At 43.6% G+C, this 20933-nt stretch overlaps 1 protein-coding gene across 1 annotated transcript in view; it reads right to left on the reverse strand.

Annotated features, from left to right (window-relative positions):
- The window catches only part of ldlrap1b (low density lipoprotein receptor adaptor protein 1b), a 54434-nt gene extending 36528 nt beyond the window's left edge, over positions 1 to 17906 (reverse strand). The window contains exon 1 of the mRNA XM_080413992.1: positions 17630 to 17906. Within this exon, the coding sequence (XP_080270118.1) occupies positions 17630 to 17714 (85 nt within the window). The 5' untranslated portion in view covers positions 17715 to 17906. The remainder of the gene's footprint in view (positions 1 to 17629) is intronic.
- Between the last annotated feature and the right edge of the window lie 3027 nt (positions 17907 to 20933).

Genomic DNA, 20933 nt, shown 5'->3' on the forward strand with positions numbered 1-20933 from the left:
TTATTATAATTATATTGGATGTTCATTCAGTGTCTTCTCCAAAGCTCTTTGCTGCCGTCAATAAATAAAGGATGTAATAAGCAGGCAGTGCCAAAGTGATTTTATTTGGGACACAAGGACATTGTCTGTCTCATAACTAACTGAAATAATACATTCTGTCCAAAAATGCAGTCTCAAATTAAATGTTTAGAGGAGCAGCTTCTGGGTTTGGGCCCAAGCAGTGGTGGAAAAAGTACTCAAATGTTTTAGTTACGTAAAAGTGTCAATACTGCCATGTAGAAATACTCAAAAATACTTGAATAAAAGTAAAAAAGGTATTGGCATCAAAATGTTCTTAAAGTACCGAAAGTAAAAGTACTCATTGTGCAGAATGTCCCATTTCACAAGTTTTCACAAGTTTTGAAAATAGCAGATCTACAAGCTCACAATGCATCGCAACGCATCGTGAGCTTGGCTATTATTTTTTTATTTTTATCCCATTTTTATGCCTCTGAAGATGTAGTGGAGTAGAAGTAAAAATATTGAAAATTGGAAATACTCCACTGGACCCAAGAGACACAAATGGGAACTGGTTTATTTTTCAGATTTTGTTTAAGGTTATTTAAGTTCAGACGTATTGATTAAACTCTGTACAGCAGGCCTGGAATTTCATAATTTTAGGGGCAAGGCTTTGGCCTGTGGCATTTTCCCCATCTACGGTCAAAGGAATTAAATATTAATTTGGCTTCAGGAGGTTTTTGGTGTCGTTATGGACATTCAAACGGGGTTGTCAAGGCTAACTTGCCTGCATTGCTATAGCATCTCTGATATCATCACCGTCTGGTTGAAACCAGGCATCTCTATATTTCATCTTTTCATGTTTTTAAATGAATTGATGCCCTATTTTATTGACAGAAGCTGATCTACAAGTATACCTTATAGAGGTGCAATTTTATTTTTGACAAATGTTGGAACATTTTGAACATTTTTGAAGATTTTTGTATGTAGCTCTAAGCGTAAGTTCAGTAAGGAAGATCTCTCTCAAGCTTTCATCTTTATTGCTGGGGATGCTCCACAAAACATCCTTATTCACAGCTTTTGAACAAAGTGTGAGCACTTCTAGCCAATCTGCCAGTCTGCAGGCGACCAATCATCCTGTCTCTGATCCCGTCATTCTCTTTTCAGCAAGCGACCATATTAAAACCTAATCGTATACGTTAAATGTTAACGGAGTCTAATCACCAAAATGTTTGATCCTTTATTCAATTAAACATTTTGTTTGCATCAACTTGATCTCTCCTTTATTGAAATAATTACACAAGTCTGTGGCGTTTAACGGATGAAAAGTATTAACAAGAGCTTGTAACTAAATAATATCTACATTGGAACACAGGTTATGTCTTGAAAAAGTGACAGTTTTGGACATACATGGTTTCCAATGATATACAACCACATACAGTAGGGTTGAGTGCTATATTGTGCCTTCACAGATATCTCCAAGCAAAAATAAATAAACAAACATATTCTTATGTCCTGTACGGGTAGGGCTGACAAAATGAGTAACGTACATAATCGCCTAATTGCATAATAGTCATCATGATAGTTTCCATGTTGAAACATTTTCATACATTTGAGCTTGTAGATTTACCTCAATCTTTTTATTTTGAAAGTATAAAATTATTAAATTATAGACAATTTTGTATATTGATGTTATTTGCCCTATCTGCCCTTTCCAATTTTTGTTTACAAAGCCTAAAAGGCAAACAGAAATTTAATTTTCATTCATATGTTCTGATGTTCAATGTCAAAAAACACAATTCAAATCGTTAATCGCAATTATTTGTATGACTAATCGTCAAGTAAAATGTTATAAATAAATATATTTATAAATAAATGTCAGTCTGACTCTGAACTACAGTAGCTCTAGAAGAGAAACCAGCAATTTCCCCAATTTCACTGTGTATCTTCTTGACTTTGGCCACCATCCCCCCCAGTAAATGCAGTCCTAGAGTTTCAAGGATGCATTTACTTCTTGTGGAAACTCTGTCATTTGGCTCCGCAACAAATAATCTTGAGGAAAATTAATTTCTTCTCCTGCCCAAGCCACTCTGAGTGAACGATGGAGAATGTTGTTTAATGCTCTAAATGTGGCCCTGACTGAACCCATGCTCGGTTAATGGTAGTGTCTGACAGTGAACGCCCAGGATTGAGGTCACGGGGCGTTGAGCTTCTCAGGGTGGTAAATAAATATGGCTGTCCCCCTGTGCTGAGCCTGTAGATACATGGTGCTCCAATGAGTAGCCCTCTTACTATAATCTAGTCAACAGAAAGAACATTAGCTAGTAAGTGAACAATAAATTCATTATGAACAGTACAAGAAGAACACTAACAGAAATGTGTTACATAAATTTGATCGCTTCAAGCTAGGCTACATTAGCCGTTTGTGACTTCACGAAAGTGATCAGAGCACAGAGACCGTGATCTTGGCAACAGCACAAGTCTTGCGGCGTGTTCCAAAGCCTGGAGCCTGGAGTGTTGCCTTCCTGTAAAGTCTGCACCATTGAGGCTCCCGGAACAAAGTTAACCATGCTTTGAAAAGCATGATCTGTGTTAGCCAAAGCTTAAGACACTCTCATCATTCACACACCATATTTATACAAACAAGCTCCCTCCGGACACAGCTGCAGCGCCACGCCTCTGAACGCATCTCTGGGGCTAACCCCTCTCTTCCTCTGTCTTTCATCTGTCCATATTAATGCCGGCTCTAGATGACTGGAGACTGCCTCTGGGTGATGACCACAAATTCACCCCGAATACACAGTCTTTGGACCAAACCTTCCACCTCCCAACCCACGTTATACTGAAAGACAGCAAAAGACAGAAGCCGGAAGGTCTACAGGTCAGCCTACTATAAACTGAACAAACGTTAAACAACACATAAAGCAGCACGTGCGGTGCCCGTGTAGCAGTTTCAGCGAGCAGAAAGACAATTTCATTTCCCTGCCACATCGGCGGTGGAAAAAGGAGAAACTCATAAACCAGGACTATTTTTAGAACAGACCAGCCCATTCGCCAAGAGTGCGGCTGCTTTGTGTGTGGATAATAATGCATTTCCATATTGGACACATTTATATTCATCCCCCCACCCCTGGTCTCAGCAGCGGTGGTGATTAGCGCAAACTTCAAAAGGGCCCCCGGGCTACGCCACCGGAGCCCCTGGTTGGTCAGCAGAGCGCCGACTCCCTTCGCCTGACCCATTGCCCATCAAGGAGCACCAGAGGGCTGATGTATAATGCGTGGAGCGGGATAGATCAGACGGGGGGATGGGGTGCGGGGTGACAGGGGAGCACTGGGGAGAGAGGGCGGGCCGTGCGGCTGGGGTGAGAGCCACAGCTGTGCCTACATCAGTGGGAGTGAGGTGTGTGGGGGGAGGGAGGTGGCATGGGGTTGGACTGGTCTGTGATCTTCAAACGCCAGCATGGAAAATGAGGCTGCCGCGTTCTTTTCTGCCTTGTTCTGGTCACGGCTTAGTGGGGGGCTCCTAGGGGAGCCCCTGGTTCTTACACGTCTGGTGCAGTGGTACACCACTGAAGCCCTACTTCATTGCAAAAATAGCCAATGTACAAACTCAAATCTCAATGCTTTGCGAGCTTGTAGATCTGCTATTCTGACCATTTTTGACTAGAATGATATGCCCAAAACAGGGACACCAGAGTTAATGTGTTTAGGACACATGCACACACACACACACACACCCACCCCCACACACGTGTGTCAAACAATGACATTACTTGCACACGTGAAACATACTATGGAAAGAGCTGACAGCTGTCAGATCAGTACAATAAGAAGGTACTCTACTCCACAGCTGCCAACCTTCAATCTTTGAGATGGTGGCTCTTAAGAATAAAGCAAGGTAATCTCTCCCGGGTTCTCATGAATAAAGAATTTGGCACTTTCTTTGCAGCATTAAATCAGATATTCACATTGTAATAATTGAGCATTAAAACGATAAAATGCCAACAAAAGGACTGAAGTGAAAATCCATTCTAAAACCTTCCACTGGAAACTGGAAACCTAAGTTTCACACATGATTATCACTCAAAGCTTTTATTATGAGAAGAGATACTTCCTGAACCAACTGACATTTAATTGTTTTAATTCTATTCTAGAAAACTAGCATCATACATTTTATTCTGATCGTATCAGCAAAAATGTATATGCACCACAAACATATTACATCTCTTAGGAAAATCAACTTGTACGCAAGGTGGTTTACAAAGATATTCTCCTGCTTCTATAGGTTTGGTTTGTATACCATGATACCGACAACTAGAAGCAGTCTCAGGCTGTGTACGGGTTGTTGAACTTCACCAACCTAGAATAAACCTTCCACATGTCCTAACAAGACACATCAATATAGAGCTAATTAAATCCACACTGTTTAGCTTGTGATCAAATGGAGGCGAGCAGCAGTGGTCCACATCTAAACCGTAGTGGCACACCATCACCAGATTGTTTCACGTTAGCTGAAGTGCTAGGCTAAATCCCCCAACTCCCGTGTGCATGCGTGCGTGAGTGTGTAGTGTACCAAGGCTTGTAATCATGCAATCAGTGAAGAAGTCTACTCTGCCACTGATCCGGCAGCCAGTACCTGAGCTCACCCTCCCATCCTCTCTGCTCCAGGGTCAAACAAGTCTCAACACACCACTCAGCACAATCCCGGAGAAGAGCAGAGGAACAAAGAGACATAAACTAAATTCAAACATCAGTGCAGCCAGGCCTAAAGTTCAATGTCTGAACACGCCTCAAACGTTCTCATCTCTGTCCCAATAGTCAGATTGGAAGTTGAAACACAAATCATTACAGCCATGACACCTTGAAGTATTTCTGAATGCAAGTAACATTTGTTCAACTATGCACAATTTTAAACACATCTCACCTGTTGTGAACAATTTCATTCTCTTTTTTCAAGGATAAATAGCTCAAATAAGAACTACTACAAATCACTTAAGACCTGTAAGAACAAACAAAGGTCGGGTCCACGTTGTTGATCAGAGACCTTGCAGGTTATAAAATACTTATTTACACATTGGCTGTAAGTTGTCCGTCAACAGATGTGGAAATGATAAATTGGAGCACAGATCCCAGAGTAAACAACGCTGTAATGCCACCGACTGACAATTTAAACAGCATTCAGACGGGGCAATGGGGCTGTGGAGGTCAGTGGCTGGTCAACAAGGCAATCTGACTCCTGTGGAAATTCTGCAATAATCTGATGGAGGAAAACTAACTGAAAAGGGTCCTGTCATTAAGATCTGGTAATTAAAGCCTTGGCATTAAGCATGAGACTTCCCATGAGGGTAAAAGCTGACCCCCTCTGATGCAACAGGACACTTTAGGGATTTAGACACAGGGCGGTCATCGTCATTCTCTTCCCATCAACAGCCACCAACAGTGACGAAAACTCCTGAGGGGAAAATGTATTCAAATTTGACCCTTGAGCATTAATTGTAACAAAAAAACTTCCAAGTAGAGAGCAGAACTGAAGGCAAAACTTCCAGCAGAGATGCACGCTCACACACACACACACACACACACACATCTCGCAACACATCTACCGAGCGACTCGTGACATGGTACGTGCGGCGATCTTCAAATCGCCACAGCGGGAGCACTCAGCTATGTGCGCTGAGGCATGGAGGTGGAAGTTAAGATTCTCTGAGTCAGTGAGTGAGTGAGGTAGCCTCCGTCTGCATGCAGCGACAGAGACAATGAAAACACAAATCACAGCCCTGCCGTCCCCGACAGCCCACTAGTCTCTTTATCACTTCTGTCAATTTGGGATCCAGACGTGGGCATTAAAGTACTCCTGACAAATTATTCGCTGCCTTGAAAAACAAACCGTGGTACGAATGGACAATTGTCTGGGACAAACAAAACATGAATAAAATATCGTATAAATGCAACCCTCCTCTTTGTCAATGAGACACTTCTCCTCTCAGCCCAAGAGCGGGTGAATGGCAACAAGGCATCTCAGGTTTCAGGTGTGGGTGTGTAGGTGTGGGTGTGTGGTCAAAGTTGCTGTCCGCATGAGGGTTAACACACACACTGGCATGACATCACGCTGAGTCGTGGTTCATCCAGTATCTGTGAAACTCCCTCTCATTCCGGTGAACGATACCATACATACCTAAGCCAGCAAAGTCACAAAATACCTGAATGAGCCACTGTTATGAAATCCTGACTTGAGTCATTAAGTCAGTCAGTCAGTCAACTGCCTCGTTGTAGCCTTGACTTTAGATGGGGGTTTGGGTTGGGGGGCTGGCTTGGTTTGAATACAAACACAAACGAGACCTTTAGCTCAATTAGTAAAGCCACACACCTCTCCACAGTGAGTCAGGCCTGCTGTATCAACAGTTTGTCCTTTGTGGGGACTGAAAGAGGCTTGAACGCACAGCTCCGGTGCACTGTGTTGTGCTGTTGCTGAATGAAAGAGTGAAAGGCAGCAGGGGGAAACAAAATCAACCCTCGTACGTTGCTCTGGACACTCTGATCCCCGACAGAATGTCACACTATGAATGGTGCATTGTTCCCTGTTGGCTGGACACTCTGCCCACCTGCATACCTTCCTCAGATAAAGAGCAGGTCACCTCTGGGCTTTAGTTTCCCTCAAGCACATGATGGGAAAAAATGCACCATCCTACTTTGGCTGGAGACGTGTGCGTCAGCTCAGGACACAAGGACCAGCTGTGTGTTTCCTGTCTGTCTTCGGTGACCCTTGGTCCAATCAACATTGGATGTTTAAACACGGACAGATTTAACACTCCTTTTCCATTGGGGTGGGAGAGGGGGGTATGTTTTTCTTGTCTACGTGCCACTAGAAATACGGTATGATTGTGTGTACATAGACTCGGAACCCAAACAAGAGAGGATATGGGGACAAATGCCTCATGTTCTGGACAAAACTAAACTGTTTGGGTCCATGCCGTGCACCGGAGCAGACTGGCGAGACAAATCACAACATTCAGCGGATCGATAGCAGGCAATTCCAGTGATATAAAAACGATGTGCTAGCATTTGCCAAAGCAACATTTGTTAGTGTAACTGGCTGGATGGAAGGATGGTGAAGACGTGGGTTGATTCAAGGACTCAGCTGACCTATCCATCTCTTCTCTCACCTCACAGCGAGGAGTTATAGAGAGAAGAGGGGGAAAAAAAGACCCATTGCAGCATTATTAGATTCCAATCAAAGCGTTTAGGAACCTGCCAACTCAGATGAATGTGCATGTCTGGAGGGATTACGCCACGCTCGTTCTGAGGCCCAGTCAGCTCAGAAGGCCCCTAGAGCTATAGAACAAGATTACGAGGACTCCATTTCAACTTCTATTTAGCTAAACCTTAAGCTGGCTATTGTAAAGGCAGCCATCATCATCAGTGAACCACTTGAACCCTAGCGTCCTTAATCTGGGGGCGAACACTCAATCTACAAGCTCGTTGTGTGACGTGAGCTTGTAGGTCAGCTATTTTCGCCAAAGAATTTGGTGTAGAGGGGGGGGGGAAAGGAGCTGACCAAGTACAGTACAGAGCCTTGGGGGATTAACAACACTAAGGATTTATCCGTGCATGCTGTACTCTGACATCACCACATGAAGCATTTCAACCCCACTCTGCTTGTAGGGTCGTTGATGCAGTGCTCTGTCTGCCACAACTTGGCACGTACTGGTACCAGAACCAGTGGTAACAACAAGCGCAGTTATCATGGGAGACAGCCTGAGAGGAGAGCATTGTTAGGAAGGTATAGGGATTGAGAGAGATAGTCAGAGACAGCATTGTTAAGAAGGGGGAGAGGGGGGTATAGCGAGAGAGTGAGTGGGAGAGACGGAGGAGGAAAGCATGCCACTAAAAGTGGTGTGACTCTGTCAAGTGTCTGTCCCCACCGGTTCCTCGCCGGCACTGGAACCGATCCAGTTCTGTTGCTGTTGGGCCAAGCAGCTACAGCACACTGGTTCTTAAAAGTTGGGTCCAGGGACCCCCAGGAGGTCCTTGCAAAACATTTTAAAGCACCATTTTATTATTCGGCTATTCCAAAACGTTGACAAATCTCTTATGGGGGTCCCTGGCACAACATCTTTTCAAATGGGGGTCCACAGCAAAGTACATATCAATTTGGGGGGTCCTTGACATGAAAAATGTTTGCACTGATACAGGGGATCTTTATGGCCCCTCTGAAACCACCATCAGTGCCTCCAACAGAACATAAAGCAAGCAGCTTCCATACATAAAACAGAGATATACTGTACCAGTGTACCTACTACAGCACAGGCGCACTAATGGAGCAGTCGATACAAAGTGAGATTAATGGTCGATGCTGCCGCTTTGTGCCCTGCGGTCAACGTCCTGTTTGCCCTTCCCTGTCCTTAAAGACAGGGCAACAAAAAACACTGGATATTCAAATAAGGTGAAACAACTGTAACTATGTTTAGTACATCATCATTTGGTTTGCTCATAAATAATAAACATGTATATATAAATATATCTACATATATTTTGGATTTTTTTTGTTTGTTTGAACAGGCTGTGATGTCAGGAGAGGAAGAAGATCCGCCCTGGTAAACTCACACCCAAGCTCTGTATAAACAAATACAGGGACACCTACTGAATAAATACATTTACTTTCATATTCAAATGCTTCCAGAGCATTTCAAATAGAGCTAGTTTAGTAAGTAGCAACTTCCATCACTTGTGATGTCATGATTCTTCACTTCCAATCTGCTACGTGTAATGCCTCCTTTTCAGAACCTTTTCATTTTATTTTTCATACAAATAAAATAAACTGACAGTGTCTACATATGGCACAGTAATAAGTAAATATCTTAAGTTATCCATTATCTGTGGTCCTGCCTTTAAGCCCGATTTATACTTTGGCGTATGATGGCGTCGTGTGGCGAACATAGCCAATATATAAACTCACAAAGGCGCTGGAGGTGACACTATGTGAGCTCATCTTCAAGGCTTACATTCAATAGTCATGTATCCACATACCAGCATGCAGCCTACGGGTTATAAAGGAAGCACTGATTGCATAACTGTGTGTGTTCACTGTGTTGGCATCAGCGTTTCGTTTGGTGACTGTACAAGAACTAATTCCCCTGTCGGGCGAGGGAGAGGATTTGTAGGAGATAAGAATCTTATTGGCGGTTTCCAACTCCTGATATTGGGACATTGTGCTGTTCGGCGTTTGGTCAGATCCACTCAAAGAAAGAAGAATGTCACAACAGTGAGGGATTAGAGAGCCAACAGCATGCTGCTGCTGGAACACAGCCTTCTCTCTCTCAATAAGAATCACATTCACAGACCCACGCGTGGGAGGACATGCTAGCTTCAGTTTGTTGTGGTTGTTGGGGGGTATTTGTCACTGCATATTTGCACATAATGTGAAATTTGCCCCCTGCATTTACTAGTGGGCGTTATTAATACAACACCCAGGGAGTATTTGGGGGTTAAGTGTCTTGTTCAGGGACACTTAAAGCCTGACTGATTTGAATTGGGGCTGCATGATCATGGCTAAAATGATTATTATTTTGCACTTAGAACCTGGTGTCCCTACTTTGGGCATGTCATTATAGGCTAAAAGAATTCCCCCAAATACGTTTTTATCTACAAGTTGACATTGCACCACAATGTGACACGTTGTGCGCTTGTAGATCTATTCTATACCTTTTGATATAAGTATTGGTAATGATCATTTTTGGAGGAAAAATTTGTTATTTTCTTAATGTCTGTTGTTCACTGGAACCATTTCTTTGGTCAAATGCTAGGTAATGACCTCTGTGATTGTATTGAGTCTCTGTGTGGCTGATGGATGGGGGCTTGGCTAGTACAATGTTCTGGTTATTAACCATTGTGTAATGGTGAGGAGATGAGGGCAAGGTGCAACAGCTGACCAAATAAGATTAATTGCCAAGTTTCACGAGTACGTAATAGTGAAATATAAAATCACAGTTGTGTTTTAGACAATAAAGCATCAAACATCATGACACACACACACACACAACTGGGATGAAAGGCAATATCGAACCTGAATCTTGTTCGAGATGGTCTCATAACAGCTTTGATTGGGCTGTGTCAAGCGATTTGCCAGCAGAATAGAGGAAGCTCCTATTAAGCAACAGGATTTTCTATCATTTCTAAAGGCTTTGCATATCGTCACGGTCGGGTGGAAACCTTGCATCTCCGTATTTTTATGAAATTAGCCAAGCTTGTAGATTGTCTATTTTCACAAGTTTTGGGAAATGACCGAACATTTTGGCAGCAATGATATAAGCAGTCTCACAGTGACCAGAAAATTATAGATGTGTAATGTCTGGGGCACAAGTTCAACTATGTCTGTCTGACGATGTGAGACTTTGCGTACCTCATACGTTGATGTGGGCTGGTAAGGATGACATGTGTACAGCAAAGTGACAACTTTACTTCAAAGTGTTCACAATATTTATGTATTTATTGTCTGAAAGTTGTCATGTTTTGCCCACATTTTATGCACATTTTAATGAAATCAGACCAAAGGGTGTGCAAACAATCTATCTATGCCAAATTTGTTTTTCTTTCATATTGTCCATTATAAAATATTGTTTATTACACTGGAGAATGCAATATTGCTCAGCCCTAGTCCTCCTGGGAGTTTGAGATTTCGCTAACAATCAGTGCATGACGTGGATCTCTGGGCTCTGTGAGGAAAAGATTACAAGCTCCTGTCAAAGCTCTCGAAGAAACCAGGCTCCCGATGGCGAGGAGCTGCCATGAAAGAGAGCGAGTCGTACCTGAATTACACGCTCGTCCTGCGCTGTCGCATATCTGCTACATCAGCAGGGCTGACATGCCGACCTGTCAACCTGCCAAACGCCCCAAGAAGAAGAGATTTCTCTGCCTTCATGGTCCCGGGTGACAGGTTAAGACAACAGACACCGTTAACCCATTTAGACCGGGAAAGAATCTGTGTCATTTTTTTATATTTCTTTGGCTATCCAAAAATATCAGATCTACAAGCTCATAGCACGGCACCGAGTGCCGCGCTACGAGCTTGTAGATCTGATAGTTTTGAATTTTGTTGATAATTTGAGCAAATCTTTGAATATTTTTAAAGCAAACATTTGTAACTCAAATGTTCTGGGGATTCTACAAATGTCTTCTAAATCCTAACAGTTTTCTGACAAACGCATGTTGCTTTAATATCAGTGGTTCTCAAGCATTTTCACGTCAAGGACCCCCAAAATGATATGTAGGCCTATTTGTCCACTGACGCCCATCTCAAAATATTTTTGTTCCAGGGACCCCCAGAAGCAAAGATGTTCCCTCTAAAAAATATATATATATATATATTCAAATATTTGCAGAAATGGTCAAGATTTTTTAAAGAAATAGCAGATCTACAAGCTCATGAGCTATGAGCCAATTAAAAGTTGGCTCATAGCGTGGCACACTGTGCCGCGCTATGAGCTTGTAGATTTTTGAATAGCCCAAAGTATAAAATATGGATATCGGTTTGAATGGGTTAAGGTCCGTCCAATGACGACGAGGTCAATCTGTGACAGCCCGATGCACACAGACCCAACCTCATCCTTCAGATACGCCGTCATTCCACAGAACAAAGACAAGGGGGAGTTGTATGCGCATGTGTACGTTCAGGAGGACAGCTCTTACTATACTTGTGAGAACCAGAATTTGACAAATCTCTTGGTCCCTGCCCTGGTTTATTGTCTCTCTAGTCTCTACACTGACTTATCTGAAAGAATAAAGAATAAACAAAAAAAATTAAGAAAAACGATTCAAGTAATAAAGGTTAGAATCAGGCATGTGGGGGTTAAGGTGAGGAGTTAGGTTTAGGGATAATAAGGTTATGGGGTTAGGATTGGGGTCTGGTTAGTTGTGGTTACATTTACTTTTTCAACTTCATTGTCAATTCAAGTTTATTGTCACAGCACAAGGTTACAGGTGTAACAGAGTGGGTGAAATTATTGTTTGTGCAAGTTCTCAATGCTTTGCGGTCTCAAACATAGTCATAAGAACAGAGAAAGAAACCAAGGAAACAAAGTCTGATAACAAGACACAATGTCAGATATACATAATAGAAATAAATGAGGCAGACTATCACAGGAGATATAAAATCACAGTCTCGTGCAAGACGAGACAACACATTTAGCAGCAGATATCAGTGTGCATGGTGATAAGTAATAAGTATAGCAGCCTTGGAGTGTATTCAAGGTCAATATTCCGCTGCTTGTACCTGAATGAGTCTGTGAGTGAAACCCCTCTTGATTCTGTGACAACACTGTGTGTGTAGCAGCCTTTGTCAAGTCTGACATAGCACCAGGGCTCAGGTCTTCTTAGACAGCCTGATGGTTGACAGGTGGAACCTGCTCCATAGTCTGGTGGAATGGCTTTTATAGGGTTGGGTTAGGTTGGGGTTAGGTTTAGGGTTGGGTCAGCATGTTAGGAATAAAAGAAATTTGCATTTGTTTAAATGAAAAAGTGTCTCCGACACCCTCACAAGCATAACAAGCATGTGTGTGACTATGTGTGTGTATATAAGGCTCATAGGAACAAGTAAGTAACGTGGCTTAGATCGATGATGATCCAGCAGGGCGTATAAACACACTCCTACTTTATTGGGGTCTGTAAAAGCCTTCAGTTTGCTGTGAACAGCCTCAGGGGGTGGTCAATGAGTCAGCAAACACCTCCTTCCGACCACAACAACCCTGCAGAGGTGTTGCGAAACCAGGATGACCATATGTGAAGCCATATGGCTGACGGGGGATTAAATCAATCACTCCCGGCTCTCTGCACACACTGCTATGTCTTACACAGACTTTCCCCGTTGACTGCACAGACTAACAAACATACACGCAAGCGAGTTAAATTAACATTATTAATGGCCACATTCACCACTTTTAGCCTGGTCGACAGGCATCCTTATTGTGAGCATGTCATTATAGGCGTAAATTCTCCACAATTGTGATAATAGCCGATCTTCATTGTCGCAGGGGCAAATATATAGGGCTTACTGTAATTGGTTGAATTTACATAATTAAAAGTTGGCCAGATTAAGTGCCAGTGGCCTTGAAGTAAAGATTGCCTATGCCAACTTTTAATTGATTCGACAATAACGTGTGGATGTCTTTTTCCCGCATGAAGAAGATGGAATGCAACACAGCCAGAACAGATGGTGCAAAACAGATCCCATTATCAGCATCATAAAAAACATTACACCGTGGTATAACTTCATTATCTAGGGCCTTGATAGACCCATCACTGTCATATTTAGATGAAGATCTGCTGCTACAGACCCTAATGTTGCCTTTTCTGTCCCCTCAGGATTAGAAAATGCCCTCTCAGTGCAACAGTGACAATGCATGAGTGTGCAGAGCTCTCCACACGCACACGCTGCCTAGAGATACAGGCCATCTAACAGGACTATAAATCAATGGGGACTTTACAACTCCATAAAGGAATCTGGCAGGAACCAATCTCCATTACATCCTGGCAGGCCTGTTTTGGATGACTTTGTACAGGGGACATGAGGCTGACCAGACCAGGGCCAGAGGTGGCATGTAAGGAAGTGGTCGGTGCAAGCACCAGAATGGCTACAGGGCAGTCACATGGTGCTACAGTATATAACCTACCTGAGCGGTGTAGAGGTGCACGTTTGTCACTTTAACAAGAGCGATCCATCAGTGTGTGACATTTCCCATCCTGACATTTGGGCTGAACAGCTACAGATGTATTATTAAACATCATCACCCGAGCAAAGAACTTCCAATGAACGACACAGCGGGAATAATGAAGAAAATGCAAGGCTGCTAGTCTAGCCTGCTGCAACTGTATCGATGCTGTTGACCAGAGTCTAATAATGGCGTGGCTTGCTGTGGATCTCTGACATCATGTTGATGCCATGTCAGCCATGCCCAAATATGGAGATATGGCGAGATGGCAGATCTGAGATTACACAAGAAATCTGGCACTGATCCATATATTGAGCCGTCTAATATGCGGCTCTAAAACAGTGGTTCTCAACCTGTGGATCGGGACATTTGTGGGGGTCCCCAGATGACAGTAAATTGACAATTTATGGATTTTTAAGACAAAAACAATAAAAGCAGACCTTTACTGCATCAAAAGTAATTAACAAACTACACTATAAAAACTGGTCAAACATTGGACTAAAGTTGTAAATTAATATAGGAAAGAGGCAAATATTTGTTGTGAGCTTGTAGATCTGCTATGTGGAACCGAGTCAAACCAAATGTAATGCCTCAACTTCTACAATTCCAAGTACTTGTCAGGGTGGGGGGTACCCAGTTCAGCTTTGGGGGGGTCACGGCCTGAAAAGAATGAGAACCACCGTTCTAAAATCCACCCAGGGTGGATAAAGCACTCACCCTGGGTCTTGGGGAAGGTCATGTATATCTTTGGAGGATACAGCACGTTTAATGGCGTCTGCAAGTTAGACACCACCACAATGGTCTGGTCTTTAATCAACACCAGAGGCACTCCACCATCATGGTCATCAGGTCACTCTACCACTGTCATCGTGGGAGATCGTATTGTCCTCTTTGGAGGATATAAAGAAGACACTGATGACCTGTACATCTTAAACTTAAATCCTAGCCTGAAGATGTTATGCAAGCTAGCAGTTATTCAGTACAGTCTGGAGCAGTCAGAAGAACTCCCACACAACATCAGGTGGGAACTAGCAGCCATGAGTACCACCAGAAATAAATCTGTCAACTAAAACATAAAATGACTCACAACAGATCACTTTAGCAGTCCTTATTGCTCTTCCGTTTTTAGTGGAACCATTAATAAGAGTGATTTTAGTTTGGTACCTGGACCAAATTAGAACCTTTTGATTTCACAAGAAATCTGGACACACACACACACACACACACACACACACACACACACACACACACACACACACACACACACACACACACACACACACACACACACACACACACACACACACACACACACACACACACACACACACACACACACACACACACACACACACACACACACACACACACACACACACACACACACCCTTCTGAGCCATTGCAGGCCAAATGTCTCAGGGTCAGTCACTGCCCCACTGACCATGCGTGAGTCAACTGGTGAGGCAAACAGACCCGCCTCTTTAACCACTGTCAACCTGGCTTCACTATTTTGTCCTCATTATAGCCGAAATTCAAGATCTACAAGCTTGCGATTGCATTGTGAGCTTGTAAATCAGCTATATTTGCCATTTTTGAAATAGGGCTCTGCCGCCTGGAAACCCTGATGAAAACTGAGACGTCTTTTTGACCAGCAGTGCTGTGAGAGGCTGATATGACTCCATTTAATGCAGACAGGGATTTCCTGCCGCCCACATTCTTTCAGTGTGATGGAAGAAGAAGGCGTTTGTGACCTAAAAAAACAAGGGTTGATGTTAATAAGTATCATTTTTTACAAGTCTCTGCACATGAGAGATTTGGATGTAACGGGAGGTCAGTGCAGAGAGAGTCACGCAGTCAGCACACACTGCATTGCTGCCAAACAGAAACCCCAGCCGCTTCAACTCGGCAGGAAATGACACAGGGGGGGGGGGGGGGTGTCGTGTTCTGTTGTGCACAGACGCGGACGGCTGTTAAGAAACAAGACGCCAAAGCCTGTGGTTTTGTTCACAGAACAGTACATGAAGTCATGAACTGATCATTTATGCATTGTTGGCCAATTCTACACATGGATATCCCACGCTGCAGCATTGTAACAGTGGGGGAAAAAAGGAATGCAGTGTGGTGTGATGAAGGCAAATCAGAGAATAGGCTGTAAAGCCAACAAGCCTACGCAACGTCTTTATGCATAACAGAATTTTAAAAAAAAATTGTCTTATCGTTGTTCTTCTTTCTCCTTTATCATATGTGTGTGGCCAAACGTGGTGATGTTGCAAAGTCAAGTGAGCAATTGCTCTATTGGTCTACCAACACAACAATGACATCTGTATGATACAGTAACATCTTCCAGCCCTGAAGACTGTCCACTTGCTAGCTTCCTTCCCGTTAAGACAAGATAAGACAAGATGAAACAAGATGCCTTCCGTTTCCGACTGTTGGCACAGTAGTTCACCAGTGACAGTGCCATGTAGGACCCCAGACAGGAAACTACTGTTTATGTTTGGTAGGGCTGGGCATCATGTGCACAAGCTGGTAATGAGGGGTTTACAGGCTACAGTATACAGAAGCACGAGAATAAGACCACAGCTGCCAACAAATAAATGAGCATTTTGTACGAAAAACTTCAATCTGATGCTGGAAGCCGTGGGTCTACTACATCATGGCCACAAGGGAAGAGGGGGGGGGGGGGGTTGGCGGAAACCCAGAACAGAGGCATTGATTCCTCAGCCTGGCACGTGTGGCATGTTGCTGCCAACAGTTGTATTGTCTGCAAAGAGGAAAGGGGACGGTCCTCCTATTGTGAAACCACAACATGAAGGCAACCACGGAGCTTTGAAAGCCATTGCTAGCACAGTATGCTCACGTGCACCCACCAGGCTGCTGGAAAAAAAACTGCAGATCCTCCATATATAACCCCTGAACGTCAAAGATCGAAAATTAAAGGGAAGTTTAAATAGCTGAGGAACAAAGTCCCGTTTGATTTGAGCAGAGCCGCGGGTTGATCTGGAGACCCCCATTATCATTTATGTATTCCTCACTCATTTTTTTTGTTTCCCCCATTATGTATCGCCTAGCAACAGAGCGTTGCTAGGGATATGGAATCGTGAATCAGGCTGTCGTCGCTCATCATTCTTTTATACTTTACGTTTCCAGCACTGGATAGATTTCTCCATGCAGTTCCCCAAATCATCTCTGTATATAGCCTACACAGTGACGTGGCATACGAGGGGATTTGAGAAGACCTTCATCAAAACTTTTCATCGGACGGACCGCCTACATAAATAAATCAAAGCGGGAGTTTATCCGAGTGGAGGAATATCCATTTGAAACCAGATCCCAAAAATAGCAGAATAAAGATCAAGTACTAACCGGTATCCATTTCTGTCTGAACACAAAGTGGTGGATCTGAAAGATCTCCGCGTAAGCGCAGGCAGCTCCAATGTGTTTTGTGTTGATCAAGTTCAACAGCAAAACGGAACACATTTTGGAGCCGCCGTTCTGCAAAAAACAAACAACAACAATCAACTACAAACAAACGCTTTACGCTTCCTCTGACAGCTACAGTGTTTCCAGATGCACACACACACACAGACCTCCTGCATGCCAGCCAGCCAGCAGCAGCAGCTACAACACGTTACAAAGTAACCAGAGCTGATCCATGACTGTCATACATGTCTTGAATCCACCATGGCTATAAAGTAACCAGAGCTGATCCGTTGAAGCGATCAGCAGCACCTTGTTGTATTTGTAAAGGATAATCATGTATATGCTGTAGTACGACGGCGTCGCTTGCCGAAAAGAACTATCTACAAGCCAACATTACAACCGTCACGATGCGACGCGAGTCATTAGCTTGTAGATAGTTATTTTCGGCAAGCGACAGCCCTGCGCGATGGAGTGTGTGTTACTATATACAAGCGATCGATACTTACTTTTATGTCTGCCGACACCCCACGACTGTTTGGCGATACTGGGGCTCCGGATGATCGCCCTTCCAGCCGATTTTAAAGCGTCCATGGCGGTAAATCCACAACGGTGGGCAAAAGAGCCCCAACAAGCGTCCGTCTGCTTCTTCTGCGTCTCTCGGCGGCTGTTTAGTCCGTCTCTACCTCCAAACTTTTCCACTTGTTTCTCCCCTCGGCTCCGCAGACTGCTCTGGATCGATGGATTATCATGTCCGTCCCTCTGGGGCGGTGTTATTTATGCAAATTAACCGGATAATGTACGTTGACGCGTGTGGTTGTTTGTGGGATCACGCGAGTCCGCAGCAGAGCTAGTGTCTCAGGCGGGCGGTGCTTATACTGACCAGAGCATTCCATTCAAAACGACACGATATTTTAGGAGCTCTGACGGCTGGGAGATATGATTATTTATTATTTTTTTCCAAATACCTCAATATCATGTGGATTTATTGTGAGGATTACTATGGTTTTGGTTCTTTCACAAAATATTTATAGTCTACTGATTTAAATAATTAAATAATATAAATATTAGTAATGACTATAATAACTTGGTAAAACAAAGCAAATAATAGAACAGCTAAAACGGTTAGGTGAGTTCAGCTAATTACACCCCTTTACTGTAATGTAGGGTTTAAAACCAGGATAAAACAACAATTATGCCATAAGATAACAACATTAAAATATCAAAAAATCTGATGATATTGGCCTTATAGCCTCATATCACAATATTGATACACTATCGATATACTGCCCAGCCCTATAGTGTATATTATGTTTCCACCTGTCCACCTGTGAGTTAATATGACTTACTTACTTGCCTATAGCCCAAATTTGGGCATAGGCCACGAACAAGAGCTCTCCAGCCATCCCGGTCCTGGGCCAGTTTCTCCCCATGTGTGGCCAGATCTCATCACATCTGCATCCAGGTCCCGCCGCCAGGGGTTTCTTGGTCTACCCCTCTTCCTTCTTCCCTGTGGGTTCCAGAACAGGGCGTATCTTGTGATATTAGATGCAGGTTTGCGAAGAGTGTGGCTAATCCATCGCCAGCGTCTTTGGAGGATTTCTTCCTCTACAGGGTGTTGTCTTGTTCGCTGCCACAGTTCCAGGTTACTGATTGTATTTGGCCAGCGAATTAGGAGGATTTTTCTAAGACAGGTGTTGTTGAATGCCTGGATTCTTTTCATGGTGTTAACAATTGTTGTCCAGGTTTCCACTCCATACAGCAGAACAGGCTTCACCATGGAAGATCCTGATCTTGGTGTTTATGGTCAGATCTGAGGATCCCCAGAAAAGTTTCAGCTGATGGAAAGCTGCTCTTGCCTTGCCAATCCGAACTTTTACATCGGCATCTGTCCCGCCCAGTTTATCAACGATACTGCCTAGATAGGTGAAGCTCTCCACCTCCTCTAGTGCTTCACCTTCTAGTGTGATGGGAGTAACGCTGTCTGTGTTCATTTTGAGGACCTTGTTCTTTCCTCTGTGAATAGTGAGGCCAAGGCGTGTTGAGTTCACTGAGACTATGTTGGTCTTCTCTTGCATTTGTTGTTGAGCGTGGGAAAGAAGGGCCAGGTCATCCGCGAAATCAAGGTCATCTAACTGTGTCCAAGGTGTCCACTGGATGCCATTTCTTTTCTGTGCCGTAGTTGTCTTCATGACACAATCAATGGCCAACAGGAACAGAAAAGGTGACAATAAGCAGCCTTGCCGTTTATTGATATCCCCAGTCCAATTTCTCTTCAGCTTTGATTTTATGCAGGCGACCAGGAGATGGCGGTCCGAAGCAACATCTGCTCCTCTTCTGACGCGCACACCTTGAAGAGATCTTCTGAACTTTTCCCCAATGCACACATGATCAATTTGGTTTTCCGTCATCAGGTCTGGTGATACCCAGGTTGCCTTATGTTTATTACGTCTGTGATTTTTCTTTTGAAACAAAAAAAGGCATGGGTTTCCGAGGCTACTTCTGTAATCTGAGTTCCCAGAAGTTTTCGCCAGCTCTGGCGAGGAACTTCTGGGCCAGAGCCCTGGTATTTGTGGGCGGGATGTAGCTTACGCTCAGAATCTGAGCGGACACGCCTCTTACCGGTCTGACTCGTCTAAAAAGTCCGACGAGAGGCAAACAGCAGTACACAACAATGGCGGCCGCAATTTGTCAAGGGGAAATTGCTTCCCGTCGATCCTATTTAGATGCAGCACCCACTGCATGTGGATCCCGCCCCCTTTTCTTCATTGGCTGTTGATTTGAATCACAACGCAGTGGCCGCGCCCCTGCTGTCCAAGCTCCGACGCAATGCCTCCCAGACTACTACTTCTGTGATGGAAGAAACTCCCACCGATAACAAGATTGCTTGTGGCACACAGGTTTCTATAACAAGGTCCTTTTTTACGGGGCGGGGTTGTTAGCCCCACGCCCAACCCCCAACCTGGAGGACCAGGTGCTCCTTTTCGTCGGGCCTCTCCCCTGAGACCTGCCCGGCTTGGTTGAACCTGCCAGGGGTATGAACCCTCGCCGGTATAGCCCTCAGAGTCATGGAGACACACAAGCCTCCCCACCGCGACAAGGTAGCAACACACGGGAAGGCTGTTACGTTAATATGAACACATGCCTAATGGATTAGTCATTTCATCTTACATTGTCTGAATTATTGAGTTCAGAATCAGGATAAATTCAATCCTATACAGGCTGGTGTTATTGTTCTACTTTTCATTAATAAGCCATATAGTCTATTAATTCATCATAACAGTGGACAGGCAAGGCGATGTCAGCAGTAAGTACAGTAGTGGACCACTTGTTCTTCATTGCCATGGGCTGGTGAGCATCTGGACAAAAAGGCTGGAGACACAGAATGCTTCAATTCTCATCAGAAAAACCTATATGAAACGTAATGTTGCACCAACATGGACCATGGCAATTCATATCAAACGGTTGCATCTTTTTATGAGTACAAGATATTACAATTTAGGCATTTTGCAGACGCTTATGATATCCAGGGCGACATACAAGTGCGAGATCGGAATGAGCAGAGTAAGCATGAGCTCTAGTCAATAAACAACAACATAAATAGTCACATACATACACATACAGTATTAGAGTGCAGAGAGAACAATGTAGTGCCTCAAAGAAACTAGGATAGCATTTGTCTAAATATTATGCTATCGAAATCACATTCTTAATATTTGTAATCAAGAAAAAACTAATCTAAGAAACGAAACATGTGACCAACATATATCTGTATTGTAAACTAGCAACAAGAAGGGATACAAGGAGAGAGAA

The sequence above is a fragment of the Gymnoscopelus braueri genome (assembly GCF_963280865.1).
Source record: "Gymnoscopelus braueri genome assembly, chromosome: 19".
Taxonomy (NCBI): domain Eukaryota; kingdom Metazoa; phylum Chordata; class Actinopteri; order Myctophiformes; family Myctophidae; genus Gymnoscopelus; species Gymnoscopelus braueri.